This window comes from Phyllobates terribilis, unplaced genomic scaffold, assembly GCF_046119375.1.
Source record: "Phyllobates terribilis strain yellow unplaced genomic scaffold, ASM4611937v1 Scaffold_3__8_contigs__length_932513732, whole genome shotgun sequence".
NCBI lineage: Eukaryota > Metazoa > Chordata > Amphibia > Anura > Dendrobatidae > Phyllobates > Phyllobates terribilis.
The window spans coordinates 177,315,935-177,342,360 of NW_027362763.1; the positions used below are offsets into that span (position 1 = coordinate 177,315,935).

The following is a 26,426-nucleotide window of genomic DNA, read 5'->3' on the forward strand; positions in this document are numbered from 1 at the left end:
AATGTTTCTTTAGACCCAATTTTTTTATTTTCACAAGGGTAACAGGAAAAAATGGAATACACAATTGTAGTGCAATTTCTCATGAGCGCGCTGATACCCCATATGTGAGGGAAAACCACTGTTTGGGCGCACTGCAGGGTTCGGAAGGGAAGGAGCGCCATTAGACTTTTTGAATGTAAAATTTGTTTGAATAATTAGCAGACGCCATGCTGCGTTTGGAGAGTCCCTGATGTGCCTAAACAGTGTAAACCCCCCACAAGTGACACCATTTTGGAAACTAGACCCCTTAGGGAACTTATCTTGATGCATGGTGTGCACCTTGAACCCCAAGGTGCTTCACAGAAGTTTATAATATTGAGCTGTAAAAATAAAATTTTCACATTTTTCCCACAAATACGTTTTTCATCCCTTAATTTTGCATTATCATAAGGGTAATAGGATAAATTGCACCATGAAATTTGTTGTGCAATTTCTCCTGAACACGCCGATACCCCATATGTTGAGGCAAACCACTGTTTGGGCGCACGGCAGAGTTTGAAAGGGAAGGAGCGCCATTTGACTTTTTGAATGTAAAATTTGCTTGAATAATTAGCGGACGCCATGTTGCATTTGGGGAGCCCCTGATGTGCCTAAACAGTGGAAACCCCCCACAAGTGCCACCATTTTGGAAACTAGACCCCTTAGGGAACTTATCTAGATGTGTGGTGAGCACCTTGCACCCCCAGGTGCTTCACAGAAGTTTATAATATTGAGCCGTAAAAATAAAATTTTCACATTTTTCCCTCAAAAAAATGTTTTTCATTCCCTAATTTTGCATTATCATAAGGATAACAGGAGAAATTGCACCATGAAATTTGTTGTGCAATTTCTCCTGAGTACGCCGATACCCCATATTTTTTGCAAAATCTAGTTTTTGCATCGCCATATTTTGAGAGCTATAATTTTTCCATATTTTGGCCGAGAGAGTCTTGTGACGGCTTGTTTTTTGCAGGACGAGTTGACATTTTTATTGGTACCATTTTTGGGTGCGTGACATTTTTTGATTGCTTTCTATTCCATTTTTTGGGAGGTAAAATTAACAAAAACCAACAATTCAGGAATTGTTTTTTGAGGTTTTTTTTTTTTATGCCATTCTGTGTGTGGTAAAAGTGATAAGGCAGTGTTATTCTTCGGGTCAGTACGTTTACAGCGATTCTACACTTACTGTATATTTTTTTTATGTTTTGGCGCTTTTACACAATAAAACAATTTTATAGAAAAAAGATTTTTTTTGCATCGCTTTATTCTGAGCGCTATAACTATTTTATTTTTGGTTGATGGAGCTGTATGGCGGCTTTTTTTTTGCGGAACAAGATGACGTTTTCAGCGGTAACATTTTTATTTCCATTTTGCTTTTTGATCGCATTTTTTTCCACTTTTTGTTTGGCGATATGATGAAAAAGCATAGTTTTTTGCTCCGTTTTTTATTTATTTTTATTACGGTGTGCACAGAAGGAGTTAATTAGTGTGACAGTTTTATATATCGGGTTGTTTCGGATGCGGCGATACCAAATATGTGTACTTTTTTTGTTTTTGCATAAATATACGGATTTATTGGTTTAATATTTTATTTATTTATTTTTATATATTTTGTGATTTTTTTTTTTTTAACAGTTTGAAAACATTTTTTTGACTTTTTATTTACATTTTTACTTAGTCCCTGTATGGGACATTAATTTTTATTTTTCTAATCACTGATGTCATGCAATGTAATAGACATGTATTACATTACATGACATCTTTGCTGACTGTTTCACAGTCAGTGTGTCCTGCCAGGCTTCAGCTGCAGGCTGAGCCTAGCAGGACACCATATATGGCAGATCTGGAGGCGGTCATGTGACCTCCAGCTGCCATAACAACGGAAGGTCCTGGAAGATATCAGGGGGCCGTCGGAGAGGTAAGTTGACGACCCCCTCTCCTCTCACTATCTTGTATATGCCGCGATCACTATAGATCGCGGCATATAGAAGATAGCAAAGGGTTAATATCATTGGGACCTGATCCAATCAGGTCCCGATGATGTCCCCTGTCAGACCTATCGCTCTGCACTGGAACCGTAGCGCTTGCAGGACCCTGGGGGTCCTGAGCGCTGCGGGACCACCCACCGTTTTTAAACTTAAATGCTGCTACATCTCTTAACCGGTTCAGGACAGCCCACTGTACATAAACGTCGGCTCTACCTGGGCTCTGTGCAGCGCCGACGTTTATGTACAGTGGGCGGTCCTGAACCGGTTAAGAGATGTAGCAGCATTTAAGTGTTACTTTTGACATCCTATGACTAAGTGCTCATACCCATATGTGATATAAAAAATATATCTGGACAGAAAAAACGGACGAGTGCCATGTGATTGCTATACGAATTTCTCACCTAGCACCCGTATGCAATCTATATGCAATGCGATTTTAACATGGGCTTTTACATAAGGGAATTGTCTAGGGCTTTTACACACAGATTTCTATTGTAATATTCTTCCCTAGATGGGTAGATAGACATTTCTGTATGGATATTATATATATACAGATTGATAGATACATACACAAAATCAGTTTTATATATAAATGTATAAATGTGAGTGATATACAAGTGCTTCTCACTAAATTAGAATATCATCAAAAAATTAATTTATTTCAGTTCTTCAATACAAAAAGTGAAACTCCTATTATATAGAGTCATTACAAACAGACTGATCTATTTCAAGTGTTTATTTCTGTTAATGTTGATGATTATGGCTTACAGCCAATGAAAACACAAAAGTCATTATCTCAGTGGATTAGAATACTTTATAACAACAGCTTGAAAAATGATTTTAAAATCTGAAATGTTGGCCTACTGAAAAGTATGTTCAGAAAATGCACTCAATACTAGGTTGGGGCTCCTTTTGCATCAATGCGGCGTGGCATGGAGGTGATCAGCCTGCTGAGGTGTTATGGAAGCCCAGGTTGCTTTGATAAGAGCCATCAGCTCGTCTGAATTGTTGGGTCTGGTGTCTCTCATCTTCTTCTTGACAATAGCCCATAGATTCTCTAGGGGTTAAGGTCAGGCGAGTTTGCTGGCCAATCAAGCACAGTGATACTGTTGTTTTTAAACCAGGTATTGGTACTTTTGGCAGTGTGGACAGGTGCCAAATCCTACTGGAGAATGAAATCTCCATCTCCAAAAAGCTTGTCGGCAGAGGGAAGCATGAAGTGCTCTAAATTTCCTGGTAGACGGCTGCACTGACTTTGGTCTTGATAAAACACAGTGGACTTACAGCAGCAGATGACATGGCTCCTCAAACCATCACTGATTGTGGAAACTTCACACTAGACCTCAAGCAGCTTGGATTTTGGCCTCTCCAATCTTCCTCCAGACTCTGGGACCTTGATTTATAAATGAAATGCAAAATTTACTTTCATCTGAAAACAACACCTTGGACCACTGAGCAACAGTCCAGGTCTTTTTCTCCTTGTCACAGGTAAGATGCTTCTGGCATTGTCTATCGGTCATGAGTGGCATGACACAAGGAATGTGACACCTGTAGCCAAAGTCCTGGATACGTCTGTGTGTGGTGACCTTTTCTTAACAATCCTTTCAAGGCTGCGGTTATCCCTATTGCTTCTGCACCTTTTCCTACCACACTTTTACCTTCCACTCAACATTCCATTAATATGCTTGGATAAAGCACTCTTTGAACAGCCAGCTTCTTTAGCAATGACCTTTTGTGGCTTACCCTCCTTGTAGAGTCTGTCAATGACTGCCTTCTGGAAATCTGTCAAGTCAGCAGTCTTCCCTATGATTGTGGAGCTTACTGAAACAGACTAAGGGACCTTTTTAAATGCTTAGAAAGCCTTTTCAGGTGTTTCTTGTTAATTATTCTAATTTACTGAGATAATGACTATTTTGTGTTTTCATTAGCTGTAAGCCATAATCATAAACATTATCAGAAATAAATACTTGAAATAGATCACTCTGTTTGTAATGACTCTATATAATATGAGTTTCACTTCTTGTTTTGAAGAACTGAGATATATGAACTTTTTGATGATATTCTAATTTAATGGGAAGCACGTATGTGTGTGTATATATATATATATATATACACCTTCTCATTTAAAGGTTTTTCTGTATTTTCATGACTTTGAAAATTGTACATCCACACTGAAGGCATCAAAACTATGAATAACACATGTGGAATTACATACTTAACAAAAAAGTGTGAAACAACTGAAAATATGTCTTATATTCTAGGTTCTTCAAAGTGGCCACCTTTTGCTTTGATGACTGCTTTGCACACTCTTGGCATTCTCTTGATGAGCTTCAAGAGGTAGTCACCGGAAATGGTTTTCACTTCACAGGTGTGCCCTGTCAGGTTTAATAAATAGGATTCTTGCCTTATAAATGGGGTTGGGACCATCAGTTGTGTTGTGCAGAAGTCTGGTGGATACACAGCTAATAGTCCTACTGAATAGACTGTTAGAATTTGTATTATGGCAAGAAAAAAGCAGCTAAGTAAAGAAAAACGAGTGGCCATCATTACTTTAAGAAATGAAGGTCAGTCAGTCCGAAAAATTGGGCAAACTTTGAATGTGTCCCCAAGTGCAGTTGCAAAAACCATCAAGCACTACAAAGAAATTGGCTCACATGAGGACCGCCCCAGGAAAGGAAGACCAAGAGTCACCTCTGCTTCTGAGGATAAGTTTATCCGAGTCACCAGCCTCAGAAATAACAGGTTAACAGCAGCTCAGATTGGAGACCAGGTCAATGCCACACAGAGTTCTAGCAGCAGACACATCTCTACAACAACTGTTAAGAGGAGACTTTGTGCAGCAGGCCTTCATGGTAAAATAGCTGCTAGAAAACCACTGCTAAGGACAGGGAACAAGCAGAAGAGACTTGTTTGGGCTAAAGAACACAAGGAATGGACATTACACCAGTGGAAATCTGTACTTTGATCTGATGAGTCCAAATTTGAGATCTTTGGTTCCAACCACCGTGTCTTTGTGCGACGCAGAAAAGGTGAACGGATGGACTCTACATTCCTGGTTCCCACCGTGAAGCATGGAGGAGGAGGTGTGATGGTATGGGGGTGCTTTGCTGGTGACACTGTTGGGGATTTATTCAAAATTGAAGGCATACTGAACCAGCATGGCTACCACAGCATCTTGCAGCGGCATGATATTCCATCCGGTTTGCGTTTAGCTGGACCATCATTTATTTTTCAACAGGAAAATGACCCCAAACACACCTACAAGCTGTGTAAGGGCTATTTGACCAAGAAAGAGAGTGATGGGGTGCTACGCCAGATGACCTGGCCTCCACAGTCACCAGACCTGAACCCAATCGAGATGGACCGCAGAGTGAAGGCAAAAGGGCCAACAAGTGCTAAGCATCTCTGGGAACTCCTTCAAGAATGTTGGAAGACCATTTCCGGTGACTACCTCTTGAAGCTCATCAAGAGAATGCCAAGAATGTGCAAAGCAGTCATCAAAGCAAAAGGTGGCTACTTTGAAGAACTTAGAAAATAAGACATATTTTCAGTTGTTTCACACTTTTTAGTTAAGTATATGATTCCACATTTGTTTATTCATAGTTTTGATGCCTTCAGTCTGAATGTACAATTTTCATAGTCATGACAATACATAAAAATCTTTAAATGATGTGTGTTCAAATTTTTGGTCTGTACTGTGTGTATATATATAAGCGTACAGCTGGGGCAGATGTTTGAAGCTTAGGAAGGGGGTAATACCCACAGAGCTTCCCAGGCTATTAATATCAGCCCCCAACTCAATACTTAGCCTTTACTGGCTATTAAAATGGGGACCCCCCCCCCCCCGAAAAAAAAAAATGATGTGGGTTCCCCCTATTTTAACAGCTAGCAAAGGCTATGCAGACAGCTGGGGAATGATATTAATAGCCTAGGAAGGGGTCATTAATATTGGCCACCTCTGAGGCTAGAAACAGCAGCTCTCAGCCTCCCCAGACTCCTCCCTTAGTCTCACTCTGCCCATCTCCCTGTGGTGGTGGCGGCAAGTGGGGTTATAGGGCTGGGGTTGATGTCAGCTTATAATGCCAGCTGACATAAAGCCCAGGATAGTAATGGAAAGGCGTCTATAAGACACCCCCATTACTACACCCCTTAGTGGAAGTCAAATGTAAAATAAATCCAAGCACACCGTGAATAAAATATTTTCTTTGAAATAAACAGACACTTTTTATATTCTAAATTAAACTCTACTTACCATCACGCCCATTCCACCTGAATCCATTGTCACCTGTAATAAAAGTAAAATAATAAACCAACCTCATTCTTATCTTTCCAACGTTAAGAACAGAATCCATGTGTCCCACGATGGCTCCAGCTCTGCTACATCTAGTTGGTAGGTGGATCGTAGCTGGACGCGGCCATCCAACCTGCCATCCTGCAAAGACACTGAGCAGCGCAAGCATGCTTGCGCTCCTCAGTGTCTTGCTGTGACAGCATCAAGATGAGCTGAGTTCATGTAAAAAATGAGCTCTGTTCACCTCATTGACGTCAGCGTGAGCATGGGAGAATTCTCACCGCGCATGCGCTGACATCATTTGCCGGCACGGCAAGCATGAGAATTTTCCCATGCTTGCTGTGACATCATTGAGGTGAACTGAGTTAATTTGAAATTAACTCAGCTTATCTTAACGCCGGGACAGCGAGACACTGAGGAGCGCAAGCATGCTTGTGCTCCTTAGTGTCTCTGCGGTAAGGTAGGCTGGATGATCGCATCCAGCTACGATCCAGCCTAACATCTAGCAGAGCTGGAGCTGTCACGGGATACAGGGATTCTGGTCTTCACGTCGGAAAGGTAAGGATGAGGTTGGTTTATTATTTTACATTTATTGCAGGTGACAATGGCTTCAGGTGGAATGGGCGTGATGGTAAGTAGAGTTTAGAATTTAGAATATTAAAAGGTGTCTGTGTTTATTTCAAAGAAAATTTTATTTGAGGTGTGGGTGTATTTATTTTACATATGACTTCCACTAAGGGGTTAGTAATGGGGACTTCTATCTTATAGACTCCTCTCCATTACTAACCTGGGCTTGATGTCAGCTGGCATTATAAACTGACATCATCCTCAACCATATAACCCCACTGCCACAGCCACAGGGCAATGGGTAGAGCGAGGTTAAGTGCCAGAATTGGCGCATCCTATGGGCCATTTCTGGGGCGGCTGAGGGCTGCTGTTTCTAGCCTCAGAGGGGGCCAATATTCATGGCCCCTTCCTAGGCTATTAAGATCAGTCCCCAGCTGTCTGCATAGCCTTTGCTAGTTGCTAAAATAGGGGGACCCCACCTCATTTTTTTTCGGGGTCCCCCACTTTAATAGCCAGTAAAGGCTATGTATTGAGCTGGGGCCTGATATTAGTAGCCTGGGAAGCTCTGTGGGTATTATCCCCTTCCCAGATTTCAAACATCAGCCCCATTTGTCTGCTTAACCTCTGCTAGACTATAAAATTACGGGGGACCCCACTCCAGTTTTTTTTTTTATAAATTCTTTATTTTAACAATAAATGACAATTACAGTAACCAACAGGGTCATTGTACTAATTATATATGTGACTGACATCTTTCTATCTATTCTATATGTGTAGATCTATTCTTTCTATTCTAAATTGTCGGGTACAGCAGTATTGTAACTGTATACAGCTGATGAATTGCCGGCTTTTAAAGAGACGGGTGCGTGAAAATCGTACGGCACTCGCTGAGTGCTGTGCGGTTCTACCTTTTTTTTCCACGCACCCATTGACTTGCATTGGTGTGTCTCGTCTGAGATATGTGTTAAATTGCAGCATATTGCAATTATTTTTTTTCAACCCGATTTCAGCTGAGAAAAAAATTGCAGATGAAATTTCACTCACTGATTAACATTGGTCCAAGTGCAATTCGATGTTTTATCAAATTGCACTAGTTCGTTTTTCTCGCAAAGGAGTATGAGCTCTAAGGGTGCGTTATGTACCTAGAACGCGTCAGGTTTTCCTGAGGTTTTTGATTTTGTCTCCATGTTTTAACTTTTTTCTTCAAATAAAAATGTTTTCCTTTTATATGTCCTGATTGGATGTGCTGGTTCTACTCTTGTTTTTCTCCATTCGTGGTCTATTTTAAATATAAGCTATTGTGGTATGCTAATATATATACATTTTTGTTTGTTTTGTTTTTACAGCTTTATTGGACATTGAAACTACAAAATGTTGAAAAAACTTAAAATTTTGACTTTTCTGCTAATAATAGCAACTATAAGTTTTGTAACCAGAACTTCAATTAAGCAGAACAGTATATACGCATTTGATTTCCTGATTGATAAGGGTCTCATCTTCAAGTCATTAAATGAGGAAGAAATTGATAGTCAATATAAATATTCCCCAACTATGGATGATTATAATCATACAGAAAATAAAATACTAAGTGCTGTCATGCAGCAAGGAAACGGTATCTTATTTGTAGAAACCACAGACAGAATGGATGAACCATCCTTGGTTTTATGCTCAATTGAATCAGCGGCTCGAGTGTATCCGGACAGACCAGTGGTCTTCTTCATGAAAGGACTTGGAGACATAGTCACTGATGATGATGAGATAAAAGCTCAGAAACACTACCCAACCCTCTCAATTTATAAGAATATCTACTTTTTGCCTCTTCGATTGGAGAAATTATTTGCTAATACACCATTTCTTCCTTGGTATAAGAAGGTAAGTAGTAAGAAATTATAGTCTGTATAGCATTAACATAACAGGTAACCATACTAGATATCCTTTTTTTATATCCTTAAAGAAGCCCTCTCATTAATTTTTTTTTTCAAATCTGTGCATATGTGTGGAATGAAATGTGAGTGTATTGCTGTACTCACCAAATGCTGCTGTCTCCGGGATCCAGCACCATTCTGCTCCTCTTCTCAGTGATATCACTGCACTATCCAGGTCACTTTATGCAAAAGCCACTCCCGGGTAAGGCAGAGCAATGTAAGTCTATGGAGCTTCAGAAAGAGGTTCAGAATAAGGCTCCATAGACTTATAATAAAAGAGACTTCTATCTCACTCATAGAACATATAGTCTGAAGAGCAGTGACATCACTGAGAAGAGGAGCAGAACGGCGCTGGATATTGGATAGAGCACCGGTAGGTGAGTATATTAATAATTTCACACTACATTGCAAAAAATCTTCATGTGAAGGCTTCTTCATCCTCACAAATTCTGTCACTGCATCATCATAGCAACATCATCACAGCCAGCAGTGATATACAAATGATAATGGCTGGGATCAAAGACAACCCTGATATGGACTATTTAATCCCTTAGACGCTGCAATTATCAGGACACAACCATTACTACTCCCCCTAAATAAAATGTAAAACAAATGTACACCAAAGTAATTCCACAATATAACATACTCTCAAAGTTATGTCCTTTGGAATGCTGAGACAAAAAAACATTTCTGTCTGTAATACCAAAATAGGTCACATCCCTAAGAGGTCAATTTGAACATTTTGTAAACTTATATCTATTCTATTATCTTTATATTGAATGACCCTCTACTTATTCTCAACTGCGTCTCCTATTGAGTTAACTCAGGGGAAAGTCTGGGACATGGTGTGGCACTACTTCTGAGGGTTGTATAATGCCTAAGAATAGCCATAACTCATCATTTATGATTAATTTATTCATACTCCCATGACAGCACCACAAGAGAGGATCCGCCCATCATGGACAGGAAACCTACAGGTTAAAAAGGGCGGCACCTCTTTACCGCCTCAGTTTAGGTTTCCTGTTCATGATGGGAGACCTATCAGGTACCTGCAGGATGAATATTGGCGGTCTCTTGCCCAGAGGGATAGACAGGGTACCTGGAGCGGTGAAGTTCCTGCCCTGGTCGGTCCTGGTCTTCCTGGAGACTCCACGGCAGGGCTCATTGGGGCACCTCCGTGTGCGTTGCGGTCAGCGTGACATCCCCTCGATGGATGTGTGGGACCGCATGCGGGTAACCCCCCCCACACCCCCGCTTCACTACAAGAGATCTGGGCCTCGCCGGCGGGGAGCGTGTCAGGCGCGGCCCTGTGACGGCAGGCCTATGACGTATTTCCGGTGTGCCGGCCTCCACCGGAAGTGGGCGCAGCTCGCGCGTGGCCAGGAAGTACGGGCCGCATGCGAGCAGAGGGGACGCTGGAGCCCGGAACAGTATGGGCATCCCGCAAGTACTGCTACTTGCAGTGTTCTGCCCACCCCGGGGAGGCCCCCCTGTTCCACACAGGTACCTGCATGGCCAGTATAAAAAAGGCCTGGTTACATGCAGAGGTGCTTCCCAGCCCCTTGTTTTTTCGTGAAAATGGGAAATACACAGGAGCTTTCACCTCAGCAAGAACAACTGCTGCAGGAGTAGCCCTCTGGGAAGCCCTCACAACAGGCGGTGCAGCGTCGTTCCAGAACCGGGTCCAGCTGTTCAACTAAGAAATTCACCGCTAAGAGCAGGAAGGAAGGTCCTGTCGTTCGGCGTAATCCTCTGCCGGTTAAGAAGGATTCCTCTGCTTCTACGGTACCGCATATGCCAGGGGGTAAGTGGAATCTTCGTGAAAGTTCTACTAATTGTTTCCCTTTACTTCTCTGTCTATGAAATCTTTTCAGAACAAGAAATGTTCGTTTAAATCAAAGCATAAAGAATGTGCCCTATGCAGCAGCCCGCTCCCTGATGCATATATTAAAAAGTTGTGCCAGCCTTGTATTGACAAGGTGATGATGGAAGAAACCCCAGGGTCTAAAAACTTTAATTAAAGAAGAAGTAGGCAAGGCTTTGCGAGGGAATTCTGAGGTCAGGCATTCTCCTCAGGACCCTCGACCAGGCTCAAATTCCGACATCTCAGACATTTCTTCCTCTTCCTTATCCTCCTCTGATAGCGAATCTGAGAGACAATGTTTTCCTTTAAATGAGGTGGACGCCTTGGTGAAAGCTGTCCGTTCTACTATTGGCATTGTGGACACTAGACCAGAGAAGTCTCTGGAGGATGTTATGTTTGGAGGATTAGGTCAAGGAAAGAAAAGATCCTTCCCCATGAATACAAAGATTAAGGATCTCATTGAAAGAGAGTGGCAAAAGCCAGACAGAAAGGGCAGCATCCCTCCCTCTTTCAAAAGGAGGTATCCGTTTGATGATACCACATGCTCCGCCTGGTCAAAGGCACCAAGGCTTGATGTTGCCATTGCTAAAGCATCAAAAAAGGCTTCCCTCCCCTTCGACGACATGAGAGCTTTAAGAGACCCCCTGGACAGATGAGCAGATACCTTTTTAAAAGGTACTTGGGAGACCACTACAGGAGCCCTGAAACCAGCAGTGGCTGCCACCTGCACATCCAGAGCCCTGATGGTCTGGCTGGAACAGCTAGACAACCAATTGAAGGAGGGTGTCTCCAGGAAGGAGATTATTTCTTCTCTCCCCCTTGTCCAGGGTGCAGCAGCCTTTCTTGCTGATGCATCTGCGGACTCAGACTAGCAGCAAAATCATCAGCTCTTTCAAATGCTGCTCGGCGAGCCCTTTGGCTAAAGTGCTGTCCTGGAGATGTACAAACAAAATCTAGACTCTGTACAATTCCTTGTGAGGGTGAATATCTTTTCGGCCAAACCATGGATGATCTGTTGGAAAAAGCTGGAGATCCTAAGAGGGGCTTTCCGTCTGTACCTCTACCCTCTTTTAAAAAAATCTTTTCGGAAAAAGAAGTTTGTCCGAAGACGATTCTTTAGAGAACAGGAGAAATTCAAGGTCGCAAAGGTAGAGGCCTACTCTTTGGTTCTTCTTCCAGAGATGAGCAGAAGCCAGGGGAATCACAATCCACCCAGGTGGGAGGGAAATTGTAGTTGTTTTTTGCGGCTTGGGAACGTATTTCACATAGATGATGGATTTTAGGCCTGATTAGTTTTGGTCTTAAATTTCAATTTCAAGCCCTTCCTTACAGGAGATTCATAATTATTCCCTCTAGTTTCTCCCCAGAGCGGCAAACTGCCCTCATATCGGTAATACAAGACCTAACAAAGAAAAACGTCCTGATTGAGGTTCCGAAAACAGAAGAGGGAGACGGATTCTACTCCATGCTCTTCCTGGTTCCCAAGCCAGATGGGTGTTTCAGGACTATCATAAATTTAAAATCCTTAAATGGGTTTCTTAAAATAGACAACTTCAAAATGGAATCATTAAAAACAATAATAAAATAGCTTTTTCCCCACTGTTATATGGTAGTCCTGGTTCTTAAAGACGCTTATTACCATGTTCCCATTCATAGGAATTATTAAGTATTTAAGATTAGCCATCAAAATAAAAGGGGTAGTAAAACACTGCCAGTATACCGCTCTTCCCTTTGGGTTGGCTATAGCCCCGAGAGTTTTTACTAAACTGGTGGCAGAAGTTATGGCCCACATAAGAGAAAAAGATATTTTAATAATCCCTTACCTCGATGATTTCCTGATAGTGGGGAATTCCTTTGCACAATGCGAGGCCCACCTTCAGGTAACAATTTCTGCCCTACAAGGCCTAGGTTGGTTTCTAAATCTGGAAAAATCTAGGTTGACTCCACAAAAAGCCCAACAGTTCCTGGGGATCATTTTAGATTCAGAAAGACAGTTATGTCATTTATCTGATGAAAAAATTGCAAAAATCCAGGAACTAGTGTGGCGCCCCTGAGGGTTCGGTCACCACAGAGGTATTGCATCTCACCCAAAGGTGTGGTATCTCACTCTCAGGTAAGGAAGGAGTACAGCTCAGGACCCTAATGCCAGCAGTCACTACACCACATTTCTGGGGGACAGGGCGAGATTGCTCCTATGGGAGAGCACAGTCCCTGATCCCTGGCTGGAGTGGGGGGAACCATGTAGTGGATGGGGTGGAAGACGTAGGTCCTGGGAGCGCTTGAAGTAGGAGGTATAAAAGGAAGGAACCATCTTGGTTCAAGAGAGTAGAGAGAGTTCGTTCAGTCAGAGGAGGAGAAGTGACAGAAGCAGAGGCTCTGCATGAGCTCTGCTCCGGAGGTGGGCCTAGCCAGTGAGGCCTGAGCCTGAGAGAGAGGAGAGGGAGCAGGACGGCTCCAGGAATGAGGAGTGAAGGGACCCTAGGGGTACGGGCCGTGCAGAAGGCCACCCGTACGCCTGTTGCTACCAGGAGGTAGAGGGGTCAGGCCAGAACAGGAAACCGGGTCCCTCAACTAGTAGAGAAACAGCAAATGCTCAACTAGAAACCGGAGGCTGCAGTGTTTCAAGTACTGTAAGCCAAAGTCCACACCATTCGCACTAAGAAGGTAGCCACATAGGACCCAGGGGACGGAACATACGTCGCCCGCCAGGGACCGAGGGTATCAGATAGAAGTGGCGCTGGGTGTGAGGTGCAGGAAGAGGCCAGAGGAAGGTACACAGAACGGGGTCCTGACAAGTGCTCTGGAAATACCTGAGGGTGGACTGAACCCCTCACTGAGTATGCACAGCACGACGGGGGGAAGATTGCTTGGTACCTGTAATCTGAACTACAACAACAGTGAGTAAAGACCCTGGGACTGCACTATCTTGTCTCTGTGGTCCTTGCGGCGCCAGCACTCGCAGCACTAGAACGCCCTGCACAATCACCACCATCATCCAGTCACGCTGCCCTGAAGCTACACTCCTCCTGTGGGGAGTCACATCACCTTGCTGCACATACTACCAGCTTCAGCGGACTGCTCCGCAGCGGCGGTTACCAATAACCGCATTCCACAGGTGGCGTAGTCGGACATTAACATTTGTACACATAGACTACCCCCTAGGTTTGACCGCCATGGGTCACGGACCGGGTCGTCGCCACAGTGACTGCAACCCCCAGCATCTACAGGGGGCGCGTCACTAGTGAGACATTGTATGGACTGCGCAAAGCCATGTCATTATTAGGGACCCTGACCTCAAGTCTTTCTGCAGTGCGTTTGTCCCAATTTCACTCAAGGGCTCTTCAATGGGATGTGCTATATAATGACTCAATCCTAGATGGACATCTAGACCGGGAGTTTACCTTGGCCCCTCGCTCCTTACAGTCCCTTCGCTGGTGGTTGGTATACACTAATCTTTCTAGGGGAGTCCCTTGGGAAAGTAAACCTACGGCAGTTTTAACTACAGATGCAAGTGCTACAGGTTGGGGAGCTCATTTTGAAAACAGCTTAATTCAGGGAACCCGGTCAGAAAATGAGGTACAGTTTTCCTTGAATGTTAAGGAGCTTTTGGCGGTTGATTATGCGCTCAATGGGTTCCTTGTATATTTACAGTGCCAGGATATCCGTATACTCTCGGACAATCAAGTCTCAGTAGCGTATATAAATCATCAAGGGGGGACCCGTTCAAGAGACTTAATGAGAGTAGCAGACAGACTTCTTCAGAAAGCAGAAGATCATTTTCTCTCCCTTTCTGCGGTTCATCTAAGAGGAAAAGAAAACATCAGGGCAGATTTTCTCAGCCGCAATTCCCTAAAAGAAGGAGAATGGTCCTTGAACCCTCGAATATTCTCCAAGATTGTGGCAATGTTCGTTGTCCAGTAGTGGACTTGTTCGCGACGAAGTCCAATCAAAAGGTGACAACATTTTGTTCTCTAAACCCCAGAGAAAAGCCCCTGGTGGTAGACGCCTTCATGATTCCCTGGGAGTTTCCTTTGGAGTACGCTTTCCCTCCTATGGTCCTGCTTCCGTCAGTCCTAAGAAAGATCAGGACAGATGAAGCCAGAATGATCCTCATATGCCCCTTTTGGCCCAATAGGCCATGGTTCTCTTGTCTCCGCAGAATGTCAATATCAGACCCCTGGATCCTTCCAGAAATCCCGGACCTTCTTACTCAGGGTCCGGTTTCCCATCCCCCAGCCTCAAATCTCCATTTAACGGCATGGAATTTGAAAGGGCACTGTTAACCAGCAAAGGGTTTTCCTCAAATTTAGTAAACACTCTACTATGTAGCAGAAAGCCCGTTACCATCCGCATCTATGCTAGAACTTGGAGAAAGTTCCTGTCCTTTGCAGAATTCAAACTAGAGGATGGGATCCCTATTGGGAATATACTAGAGTTTCTACAGCGGGGTTTAGAACAGGGCCTAACCACTAGTACTTTGAAGGTACAAGTTTCGGCTTTAGGAGCCTTATTTGCGTTTGATATAGCAGCTAATTATTGGGTAGCACGGTTTATAAAGGCCTCTTTCAGATGTAGACCTATTATTAAATCCAAACCCTCTCCCTGGGATTTAAACCTGGTCTTAAATGCCTTGACTAAGCCCCCTTCGAACCTCTAGATTCAGCAACCCATAAAATAATTCTTCTTAAAACAGCCCTGTTAGTAGCCCTAACTTCTGCCAGAAGAGTAAGTGACATACAGGCCTTTTCTATATCCCCACTATTTACCCAAATTATGGATGGTAGAATTGTGTTAAAGCCTAATCTGGCTTTTCTTCCAAAAGTAGTCTCACGTTTTCATAGAACTCAAGAAGTAAATCTTCCAACCTTTTTGTTTCCCCCCTAAAAATCAGAAAGAGGAGAAACTACATACATTAGATGTTAGAAGGTGCGTGCTTAAATATCTGGAGGTTTCACACAGTTTTAGGAAAGATAGTTCCCTATTTATATGCCATCAGGGGGCTAGAAAGGGTTGTAAAGCTTCAAAATCTACAATTGCGAGGTGGACTAGATAGGCCATCTCCCTCGCCTACTCCTTGGGGGATAGAGAAGTACCTGAAGGGTTGAGGGCACACTCCACCAGAGCAGTAGCAACTTCCTGGGCCGAGAAGACCGAGGTTTCCATCGAAGACATATGTAAGGCTGCCACCTCGTCTTTTCCCTCCACCTTCTATAGGCATTATAGATAGGATTTGGGTGACTCTTCTGATCTCACCTTTGGGAGAAGGGTGCTTCAAGTGGTGGTCCCTCCCTAATCTCCTTTTGTCTCCGTAATTCTCTCGTGGTGCTGTCATGGGAGTATGAATAAAGCCTTAGTTACTTACTGGTAACGGGATTTTTCGGAGCCCATGACAGCACCCTTATATTCCCTCCATATACTGGTGTTTTTGCTCTCCCGTAGAGTTATTTTTCTTTTTTGCACCTTCGGGGGAAGTTACTTAGAGTAATTGGATTTAAATGAATTTGTTTTGTTAATAACCTTGGTGGTCCTCTCATGCTCTGTTAACTAAACCGAGGCGGGAGAGAGGTACCGCCCTTTTTAACCTGTAGGTTTCCTGTCCATGATGGGCGGATCCTCTCTCGTGGTGCTGTCATGGGCTCCGAAAAATCCCGTTACCGGTAAGTAACTAAGGCTTTTACCTCTCTATCATGTGATCAGTCAGCTGATCAGCTCAGGTGATACTCTAGGGTCATTCTCACGTCATCTTGGATGCATTTTTCTGCTCCAATGATGCATTGCATATACACTAAAGTAAGTTCCTTCTGTTATTGCTTAACTGCATTTATAAGGGGACATCTTCACACTTAATATGTACTCCCTGACGAAGCAAGTTATACCCGAGTGGAGTGGGCGATTTTGTTCCCTACCTTTAGTTAGTACTATGTGTATGTACTTCTCTATAACAGTTTTCAGCGGATGTCCATGTTATTATAGTTTTTATTTATGATCAATGCACAGTGGCTTTTGAGCAATGGTTATCTTTGTTATGGATATTGATTGCTATTTTTTTTACCAATAACTTATCTCATCTATTTATAATTTATCACCGTATTTATGTTATATGCTATGTACATTTCATTTTTTTGGCTGGGATCAGGGACAACCCTTTCTGCACTCTGTTAAAATTTAAGGACTGCAAAAGGAATTATATTTTGTATATATATTCCTGATAATGTGCAATGTGCATCACAGACTACAAACATTTGCAATTAGTAAGAAATCAGGAGTCTGAAAATGCTCTAATATTTGTTGCATCTGTGCAGATAAGGAAAGCTGTAATTTTTAGTAGGGAATAAGTGTGTTCAGAAAATAGGATTGTCTTTCTTTATAATAGATAACTGAGCGTCTAACAAAACCCTTTAGGGGCGGCACGGTGGCTCAGTGGTTAACACTGCAGCCTTGCAATGCTGAGGACAACATCTGCAAGGAGTTTGTATGTTCTCCCCATGTTTGCGTGGGTTTCCTCCGGGTTCTCCGGTTTCCTCCCAAAGACCGGGGTCACACTGTACACTGGCTCCAGAGCGATATAACATATTACAGGTCGGAGTGGAAGTGATAACTGTTGTTATATTGTCCATGTGGGCAGTTTTCTATGTGGGCAAATTTCCTTGGAGCATAATAACTAACCTAACAGCAGAGCTGAACCCTTTACATATCAAACACTAAGTGGTACCTGCTTTACCCTACAAACTGTAGCAGAATCTGTTGGGTTTTTGTCATCAAACATTTTAGTGGACAAAATAGTGAAGAATGCTGCATTAGTTTATTCTGCATCTTTGGTCAGGTCTGTGAGAGCCTCTATTTGACGGTGTGACAATATCTCATTGTCCTGCACATTTCCACCCTCGCTTAAAGGGAACCTAACAGCTGATATACGCTGCTCGATCACCAAACAACATGTATCAGTCATCGGCTAGAAGATGTCAGCCTTGTATTTTTGACTCTGTAGTGCTGCGATGTCTCAGAGAAAAAACTTATTTTAAAAGACTTGTTCAACAGGTGAGTCCCCGTCAGTTTCTCTCAATCCACTTCGCTGGAGTTACAGGTCTGTGCATGCATGTATAGGGAGAGCCCTGTCCCTCACTAGCAGCCGGTGCAGAAAACCAGCCATGGACCCGCCTGTCCGACAAGTCTGCCATGCAGCTATTAATGTATGTTTTTCTCTGAAACACAACAATATTTTAGAGTCAAACATACAGTGGGGAAAATAAGTAACATATTTTTCTGACTATAAGACGCACCGGACCATAAGACGCACCTAGGTTTTAGGGGAGGAAAATAGAAACAAAATTTAAAGAAAAAATGTGGTCATGATGCACTGTTAAGGGGGAGGCGGTCTTCTGCTGACACTGATATAGGGGTAACGTCCCCCAATTCCATTAATATCCCCCATCCTGATATATATGGCCCCCTCCTTCCTGTTATACGTAGCCCCCATCCGCCTCCTGGTTGCATGGCACACCTTATCCCCATCCTAGTATGCATGGCACCCCTCATCCTTGTATGCATGGCACCCCTCATCCTTGTATGCATGGCACCCATCATCCTGGTATACATGGCATCCCTTATCCTGGTATGCATGGCATCCCTTATCCTGGTATGCATGGCATCCCTCATCCTAGTATACATGGCACCCCTCATCCTGGTATGCATGGCACTCCCCGTCCTTGTATGCATGGCACACCCCGTCCTTGTATGCATGGAACCCCCCTCGTCCTTGTATGCATGGCACTCCCCTCATCCTTGTATGCATGGCACCCCCTCGTCCTGGTATGTATGGCACCCCTAATCCCCATCATGTTGCCCACAAAAAAATAAACAATTAAACTCACCTTCATTTCCTCTGCTCCAGCGCTGTGTTCTGCTCTGCTGCAAACATTGATCTCAGTGTGAGCAGTGCATGACTTCACTGACATGCACCCTCACACTGTGAGATGGTCTGTCGGAATAGTCACTGCTCCCCATGCCGGGACTATGGACGTGGGGAGCAGTGACCATTCATTTTCATTAATAGGGCGCACGCTGTACCCACGACTCCTGCAGTGAACGGCGGTCACGAGTGCCCGCTATTAAAGAGCATGAATATTCGCTACTCCCCATGCCCATGGAACATGAATATTCACTACTTCCCACGCTGAGCAGCAGCTGGAGCCACGCTGTGGGTACAGTGTTCGCGCTATTAAGGAAGATGAATATTTACTGCTCGTCATGCCCTGGTATGCATGGCCCCCTCACCCCCAATCCTGGTATGTGTGGCACCCCTCATCCCCCAATCCTGTTATGTGTGGCCCCCCTCATCCCCCAATCCTGGTATGCATGGTCCCCTCACCCCCAATCCAGGTATGTGTGGCCCCCCTAATCCCCCAATCCTGGTATGTATGGCACCCCCCATCACTTTCACGCTGCACACATACAAAAAAAATAAACATATAAAAAAATGACAATGGAGAACAAGACATCATGGGTAATGAGGGGCATACCACTAAATATCAATTAAGCAGAAAAAGGAAAGCCATAAGTGTTTTAACCACCCCAGAATATAACATAGTTAAGATACAATGTGATGACTAAAAGACTTCATAATTTATACAATGTGTGTCTTCTTGAATATATTTAATAAGTTCCATATAATAAAAGACATAACATGAGTAGGTGAGGCAACAGAGGGTAGATAGAGACACAGTTGGCATCAAATTTAAACCAAGCCTACAACATATGAGGTCACATAGCTTAACCAATACAATTCATTGATAACAGTAGCATGTGTGTTGATAAAATCACAGTAACATTAATCATATGACCTATGTAAGGTCAGTGCAAGCTACAAAAAGTCATATAATCCAACACGAAATAATGCAAATATCACATAGGTTAAGCTGAATAGGACACACTTAGTAAAAGTTAGGGGATAACCAACAGTGTCAGGGAAGGCCCCGACAAGTGTTTCCGTACTTCCTCATGGGGCAGTGGTGGGGTGTGTGTGGATACAGGGCCTCTTATATATGTGAGCCAAGAGGAGAAAAGTGGGCGCTGACCAGTGATGGAGCATAGCGGCAGCCCGGAAGAGGGGAACTCCCCCATTGACGTCACATGTTCCGGGACTCTTCCCCTCAGAGGCCACGTCATAGTCACAAGACCGCGGCACCCGGCGCATGCGCACGAGGTCGGCCCACATAGCCGCAGACGATGAGGTGACAGTCGCAAACAAGCAGGGGAAAAATATGGGGGAGAACAGGAGATTGCTCCCACATGGGAAAATGAATACCACACCTGTTCACAAATATAACCCAATGTCACCCCGCACATAATATATAATTAAGACACCATACATGGTGCACAACAGATCATATTGCAAAGAATGTCCATAATGTAGATAGATATCCATGTCCATCTTGTCATTTGTGCTCTTTAGAAGGGAATCGGGTTACATTTAAATCGAAATATGTTATCTGTCGTGAAGTACTGAAATTCCCTTCCAACTGCAGTTCAAAAAAAGCTCCACATATAAGAAGAGGCCAGGGGAAATAAGCGAACTAAAAGGGAGTAAAAAATAACAGACACACACCGTTAAAAAACAGACTGTAAATGTTTCTTCAGTAAAATAGCGCTATGCGCATGCGCCGATTCTGACGCCTTCACTCCGCCCCCGGTCTCCGGCCAGAAGAGAGGCGCCGCGGCAGCGCTCCTCCCGGTCAGCTAAGTATGTAAGTATGGCGCCGGAGATCGCGGTATGCGTTCAGTGTCTACGCATACCGCGATCTCCGGCACCATACACTCCTCTTACCTGTAACGGCTTCAAGTGTTCTTCTGTCTGGAGCCAGACTGCGCATCACGCATGCGCAGTCTATAGAGGCTTCAGACAGAGGGACGCTTGGCTGATTATCCATCTATATATATATATATATATATATATATATATATATATATATATATATATACATACACACATGAACTATAAAACACCCCCCTCCACTTTCCTCCTCCCCAACTTACAGTATATCTTTGTACCAGGGGGTAGATATTGTCGTCATGTTTCTTATCGCAGATTTTATCTGTCTATAGCGATAAAGCATGGCCTGGATAACACCATCCATTGGCTGTTATTAAGTTGGAGGGATTAGAAAAGTCTTACAGTGATGTGAGTGAATGCATTATTTCTGTTCCCTTGCTACGACGCCTAAAATATATCTCCTTTAAATATTGGATTGATGCAAAACCCCAATATTGATCACTGACCACTGGCTCCAAAACGTTTAAGAAGTTTCTTTGATTAGAGGAAGCTGTATCCCTGGAAAAAGGTACTTTTCCACCTCTGCATAAACAGATCTCAGACTTGTTTTCTTATTCCCAGGAAATCTCCCTGCTGTAAATATCTTGTCACTGCAGGAAGCCCCTACTTTAATGGAGGTTGAAGTGTTGGCTCTCTTCCTCTTCTCCACTTACAGTGGGTATAGAAAGTATTCAGACCCCTTTAAATTGTTCACTCTTTGTTTCATTGCAGCCATTTGGTAAATTCTAAAAAGTTCATTTTTTTCTCATTAAAGTACACTCTGCACCCCATCTTGACTGAAAAAAAAAACAGAAATTTAGAAATTTTTGCAAATTTATTAAAAAAGAAAAGCTGAAATATCACATGGTCATAAGTATTCAGACCCTTTGCTCAGTATTGAGTAGAAGCACCCTTTTGAGCTAGTACAGCCATGAGTGTTCTTGGGATTGATGCAACAAGCTTTTCACACCTGGATTTGGGGATCATCTGCCATTCTTCCTTGCAGATCCTCTCCAGTTCAGTCAGGTTGTATGGTGAACCATTTTCAGGTCTCTCCAGAGATGCTCAATTGGGTTGAGGTCATGGCTCTGGCTGGGCCAGTCAAGAATGGTCACAGAGTTGTTCTGAAGCCACTCCTTTGTTATTTTAGCTGTGTGCTTAGGGTCATTGACTTGTTGGAAGGTGAACCTTCAGCCAAGTCTGAGGTCCAGAGCACTCTGGAAGAGGTATTCATCCAGGAAATCTCTGTACTTGGCCGCATTCATGTTTCCTTCAATTGCAACCAGTTGTCCTGTCCCTGCAGCTGAAAAACATCCCCATAGCTTGATGCTGCCACCACCATGTTTCACTGTTAGGATTGTATTGGGCAGGTGATGAGCAGTGCCTGGTTTTCTCGACACATACCGCTTAGAATTATCACCAAAAAGTTCTATATTCGTCTCATCAGACCAGAGAATCTTATTTCTCATAGTCTGGGAGTCCTTCATGTGTTTTTGAGCAATCTCTATGCGGGCTTTCATATGTCTTGCACTGAGGAGAGGCTTCCGTCGGGCCACTCTGCCATAAAGGCCTGACTGGTGGAGGGCTGCAGTGATATTTGACTTTGTGGAACTTTCTCCCATCTCCCTACTGCATCTCTGGAGCTCAGTCACAGTGATCTTGGGGTTCTTCTTTACCTCTCTCACCAAGGCTGTTCTCGCACGATTGCTCAGTTCGGCTGGATGGCCAGGTCTAGGAAGACTTCTGGTAGTCCCAAAATTCTTCCATTAAGGATTTTGGAGGCCACTGTGCTCTTAGGAACCTTGAGTACTGCAGAAATTCTTTTGTAACCTTGGGCAGATCTGTGCCTTGCCACAATTCTGTCTCTGCGCTCCTTGGGCTGTTCCTTTGAGCTCCTGATTCTCATTTGGTCTGACATGCACTGTGAGCTGTGAGGTTTTATATAGACAGGTGTGTGCCTTTCCAAATCAAGTCCTATCAGTTTAATTAAACACAGCTGGACTCCAATGAAGGAGTAGAACCATCTCAAGGAGGATCACAAGGAAATGGACAGCATGTGACTTAAATATGAGTGTCTGAGCAAAGGGTCTGAATTCTTATGACCATGTGATATTTAAGTTTTTCTTTTTTAATAAATTTGCAAAAATTTCTAAATTTCTGTTTTTTTTTCAGTCAAGAAGGGGTGCAGAGTGTACTTTAATGAGAAAATAATGAACTTTTTAGAATTTACCAAATGGTTGCAATAAAAAAGTGTAAAGATTTTTAAGGGGTTTGAATACTTTCGGCTCCACTGTATAATTGTTTTTTTGTCCACCCAGAAATCATTAATCCCATATGTTCAATATGGAGTTCTGCTTCATTGGGCGTTGAAGTGTTAGTTCTCAACTTTACTTGAATACTCTTGGATTAGGGATTTGTGGACTCGTGCATGTGTAAGTCGTGTACCAGTAGTGTCGTTCGGGACACTGCAGAGCCACGGGCGAGAAAACAAACTCTTACACAGTTTGATCTCAAACTAAACTATTTACTTATTTAACTGCACAAAACTATACAGACCATACAAAAAGACAACATTTAAATATTATGCGAACATTAGTCAACAGCTGAACCTCAGTGCTATACACTGTGGCACCTAAGCAATCTGTAATTACTATCTTTTTATAAATTTGCCTGCTGGTGTACCTGTCTAAACTGGCTGCCTGTTACCGTTTTACTGCTTAATAATTAGATTAATTATATGCATGTAACGTACAAGCTAGCCAGCAGTATAACACTGAAATTTTACAATCTTACAAATATTTCCTCTATTTACCCAATCAGATTTCCCTTTCCTTCCTGTAGTGTTTACAGAGGAACAGTCCGTCGTCTACTGTAATGAAAATACCCAAAACAAACTGCAGTGACGGACATTTAGTCGTACATATAGTCACATGTAGTTAAATAACAGTCCGGTATTCAGATGCTGTACAGAAACTTCCTCCTGTAACAAACTGGAGTTCAGATATGATCCGGAGTCCGTAGTGTGCCGTGTCGGCACCTCAAAGTGGATTGGGATTAGTTATTAATTCAGCATAAACCGTGGCAGCGAATCCGAAAGTTCTGGATGCTGATATTAGCCACAAATGTTGTGTGAAGAAGTTAATATACCTAACTAACTACAGGCTATACTTTAGTCTTGAATATTTTGGCGCCAAAATGTAATGTGTGAACAGTTACTCACTGCGGGGCCCCTTTAACAGGTTAGGGGTACCATTAATGCTTAATTTGTCAGTGATGCACAACACCTCTTCACCATAAATCCTGGCCTTTATTATCTCTGGACAGCGTTTGACAGGAATTCCTGTTTCTGGTCGTGAGCAATTTCATCTTCAATATCCCGTTTCTCTGGAGTCAATGGGGTGTTTTCAGAAGCAGATGCTGCTGAATACCCTTCCAGTGCGTCTTCTTCAGTTCAGGACATATTCCACACTACCCCCAAAATGGCCGCTCCACTTATTCCTGCCACTGAGAAATCCTCTGAGCACCATAATTAAGCCCCTCCCACACCTGAGCTTGACCAATCATCAACTCTCCTTTGGTTGCTGGGCAGATTTCACCATTACTACCTTATCATCAATATATTAACTGCTTATTCTTCTTATATAATCATGTAATACAATACATTTTAAATCCTTCTCAGAGTCAAAACCTTACATACAGTACAGACCAAAAGTTTGGACACACCTTCTCATTTAAAGATTTTTCTGTATTATCATGACTATGAAGATTGTACATTTACACTGAAGGCATCAAAACTATGAATTAACACATGTGGAATTATATACTTTACAAAAAAGTGTGAAACAACTGAAAATATGTCTTATATTCTAGGTTCTTCAAAGTAGCCACCTTTTGCTTTGATGACTGCTTTGCACACTCTTGGCATTCTCTTGATGAGCTTCAAGAGGTAGTCACCGGAAATGGTCTTCTAACAATCTTGAAGGAGTTCCCAGAGATGCTTAGCACTAGTTGGCCCTTTTGCCTTCACTCTGCGGTCCAGCTCACCCCAAACCATCTCGATTGGGTTCAGGTTTGGTGACTGTTGGAGGCCTGGTCATCTGGCGTAGCACCCCATCACTCTCCTTCTTGGTCAAATAGCCCTTACACAGCCTGGAGGTGTGTTTGGGGTCATTGTCCTGTTGAAAAATAAATGATGGTCCATCTAAACACAAACCAGATGGAATAGCATGGCGCTGCAAGATGCTGTGGTAGCCATGCTGGTTCAGTATGCCTTCAATTTTGAATAAATCCCCAACAGTGTCACCAGCAAAGCACCCCCACACCATCACACCTCCTCCTCCATGCTTCACGGTGGGAACCAGGCATGTAGAGTCCATCCGTTCACCTTTTCTGCGTCGCACAAAGACACGGTGGTTGGAACCAAAGATCTCAAATTTGGACTCATCAGAACAAAGCACAGATTTCCACTGGTCTAATGTCCATTCCTTGTGTTCTTTAGCCCAAACAAGTCTCTTCTGCTTGTTGCCTGTCCTTAGCAGTGGTTTCCTAGCAGCTATTTTACCATGAAGGCCTGCTGCACAAAGTCTCCTCTTAACAGTTGTTGAAGAGATGTGTCTGCAGCTAGAACTCTGTGTGGCATTGACCTGGTCTCTAATCTGAGCTGCTGTTAACCTGCTATTTCTGAGGCTGGTGACTCGGATAAACTTATCCTCAGAAGCAGAGGTGACTCTTGGTCTTCCTTTCCTGGGGCGGTCCTCATGTGAGCCACTTTCTTTGTAGCGCTTGATTGTTTTTGCAACTGCACTTGGGGACACTTTTTCAAAGTTTTCCCAATTTTTCGCACCGACTGACCTTCTTTTCTTAAAGTAATGATGGCCACTCATTTTTCTTTACTTAGCTGCTTTTTTCTTGCCATAATACAAATTCTAACAGTCTATTCAGTAGGACTATCAGCTGTGTATCCACCAGACTTCTGCACAACACAACTGATGGTCCCAACCCCATTTATAAGGCAAGAAATCCCACTTATTAAACCTGACAGGGCACACCTGTGAAGTGAAAACCATTTCCGGTGACTACCTCTTGAAGCTCATCAAGAGAATGCCAAGAGTGTGCAGAGCAGTCATCAAAGCAAAAGGTGGCTACTTTGAAGAACCTAGAATATAAGACATATTTTCAGTTGTTTCACACTTTTTTGTTAAGTATATAATTCCACATGTGTTAATTCATAGTTTTGATGCCTTCAGTGTGAATGTACAATTTTCATAGTCATGAAAATACAGAAAAATCTTTAAATGAGAAGGTGTGTCCAAACTTTTGGTCTGTACTGTATATATACATTCTTTCAACAAGTACAGTGTTATACTGGTATGTATACAGATTTACACAATTATATTACTCTGGTGAACCGACACACATCTCACACATGCGCATACATATGTGTCTGACACAAGCCTCAAACCCATGAAAATGCACTGCACCTTCATTGCGCATATGCTAGTTTCATGAGTAGCTCACAACTGCACATTTGACATTAGCCCCGTGCATATGAATATGCACTGCATCTAATTAGGGGTTGTCTAACCACACATATGCTCATCATATACTGGCCACAAGCTTGCTCTTCTGTGTTCTGACAGCGTCATTACGCCTGCACTTCTTTGCAGATCAGATGTCCCCTTTTTCCACGTAAGTTCTCTCTTACAACATTGTTACCACTGGTACATTATTTATGTAACTGTGTTATTACCTATATATAGCCTCTCATATGCTTATTTCCTCACAATTCCCTGATGAAGTGCACTTTGGAGCTCAAAGACTAGATAAGAGAGTGGTTCTACTGCACTTTGATAGAGAGATCGGGCACCCTATTCATTGAAAAACAATGGTGGGTATTGTCCAACAAGGCTTAGTGCACGTTTATTATTACTCTAAAGGCAGCCAACTTCCCGAGATGATAAAGCAG

At 43.0% G+C, this 26,426-nt stretch overlaps 1 protein-coding gene across 2 annotated transcripts in view; it reads left to right on the forward strand.

Moving 5' to 3' along the window:
* LOC141258969 (alpha-1,4-N-acetylglucosaminyltransferase-like) overlaps window positions 1-26,426 on the forward strand; it is a 194,245-nt gene that overhangs the window by 154,293 nt on the left and 13,526 nt on the right. For both annotated transcript variants that reach the window (XM_073674301.1, XM_073674300.1), the window contains one exon: window positions 8,211-8,736. In XM_073674301.1, the coding sequence (XP_073530402.1) occupies window positions 8,236-8,736 (501 nt within the window). In that variant the 5' untranslated portion in view covers window positions 8,211-8,235. The remainder of the gene's footprint in view (window positions 1-8,210; window positions 8,737-26,426) is intronic.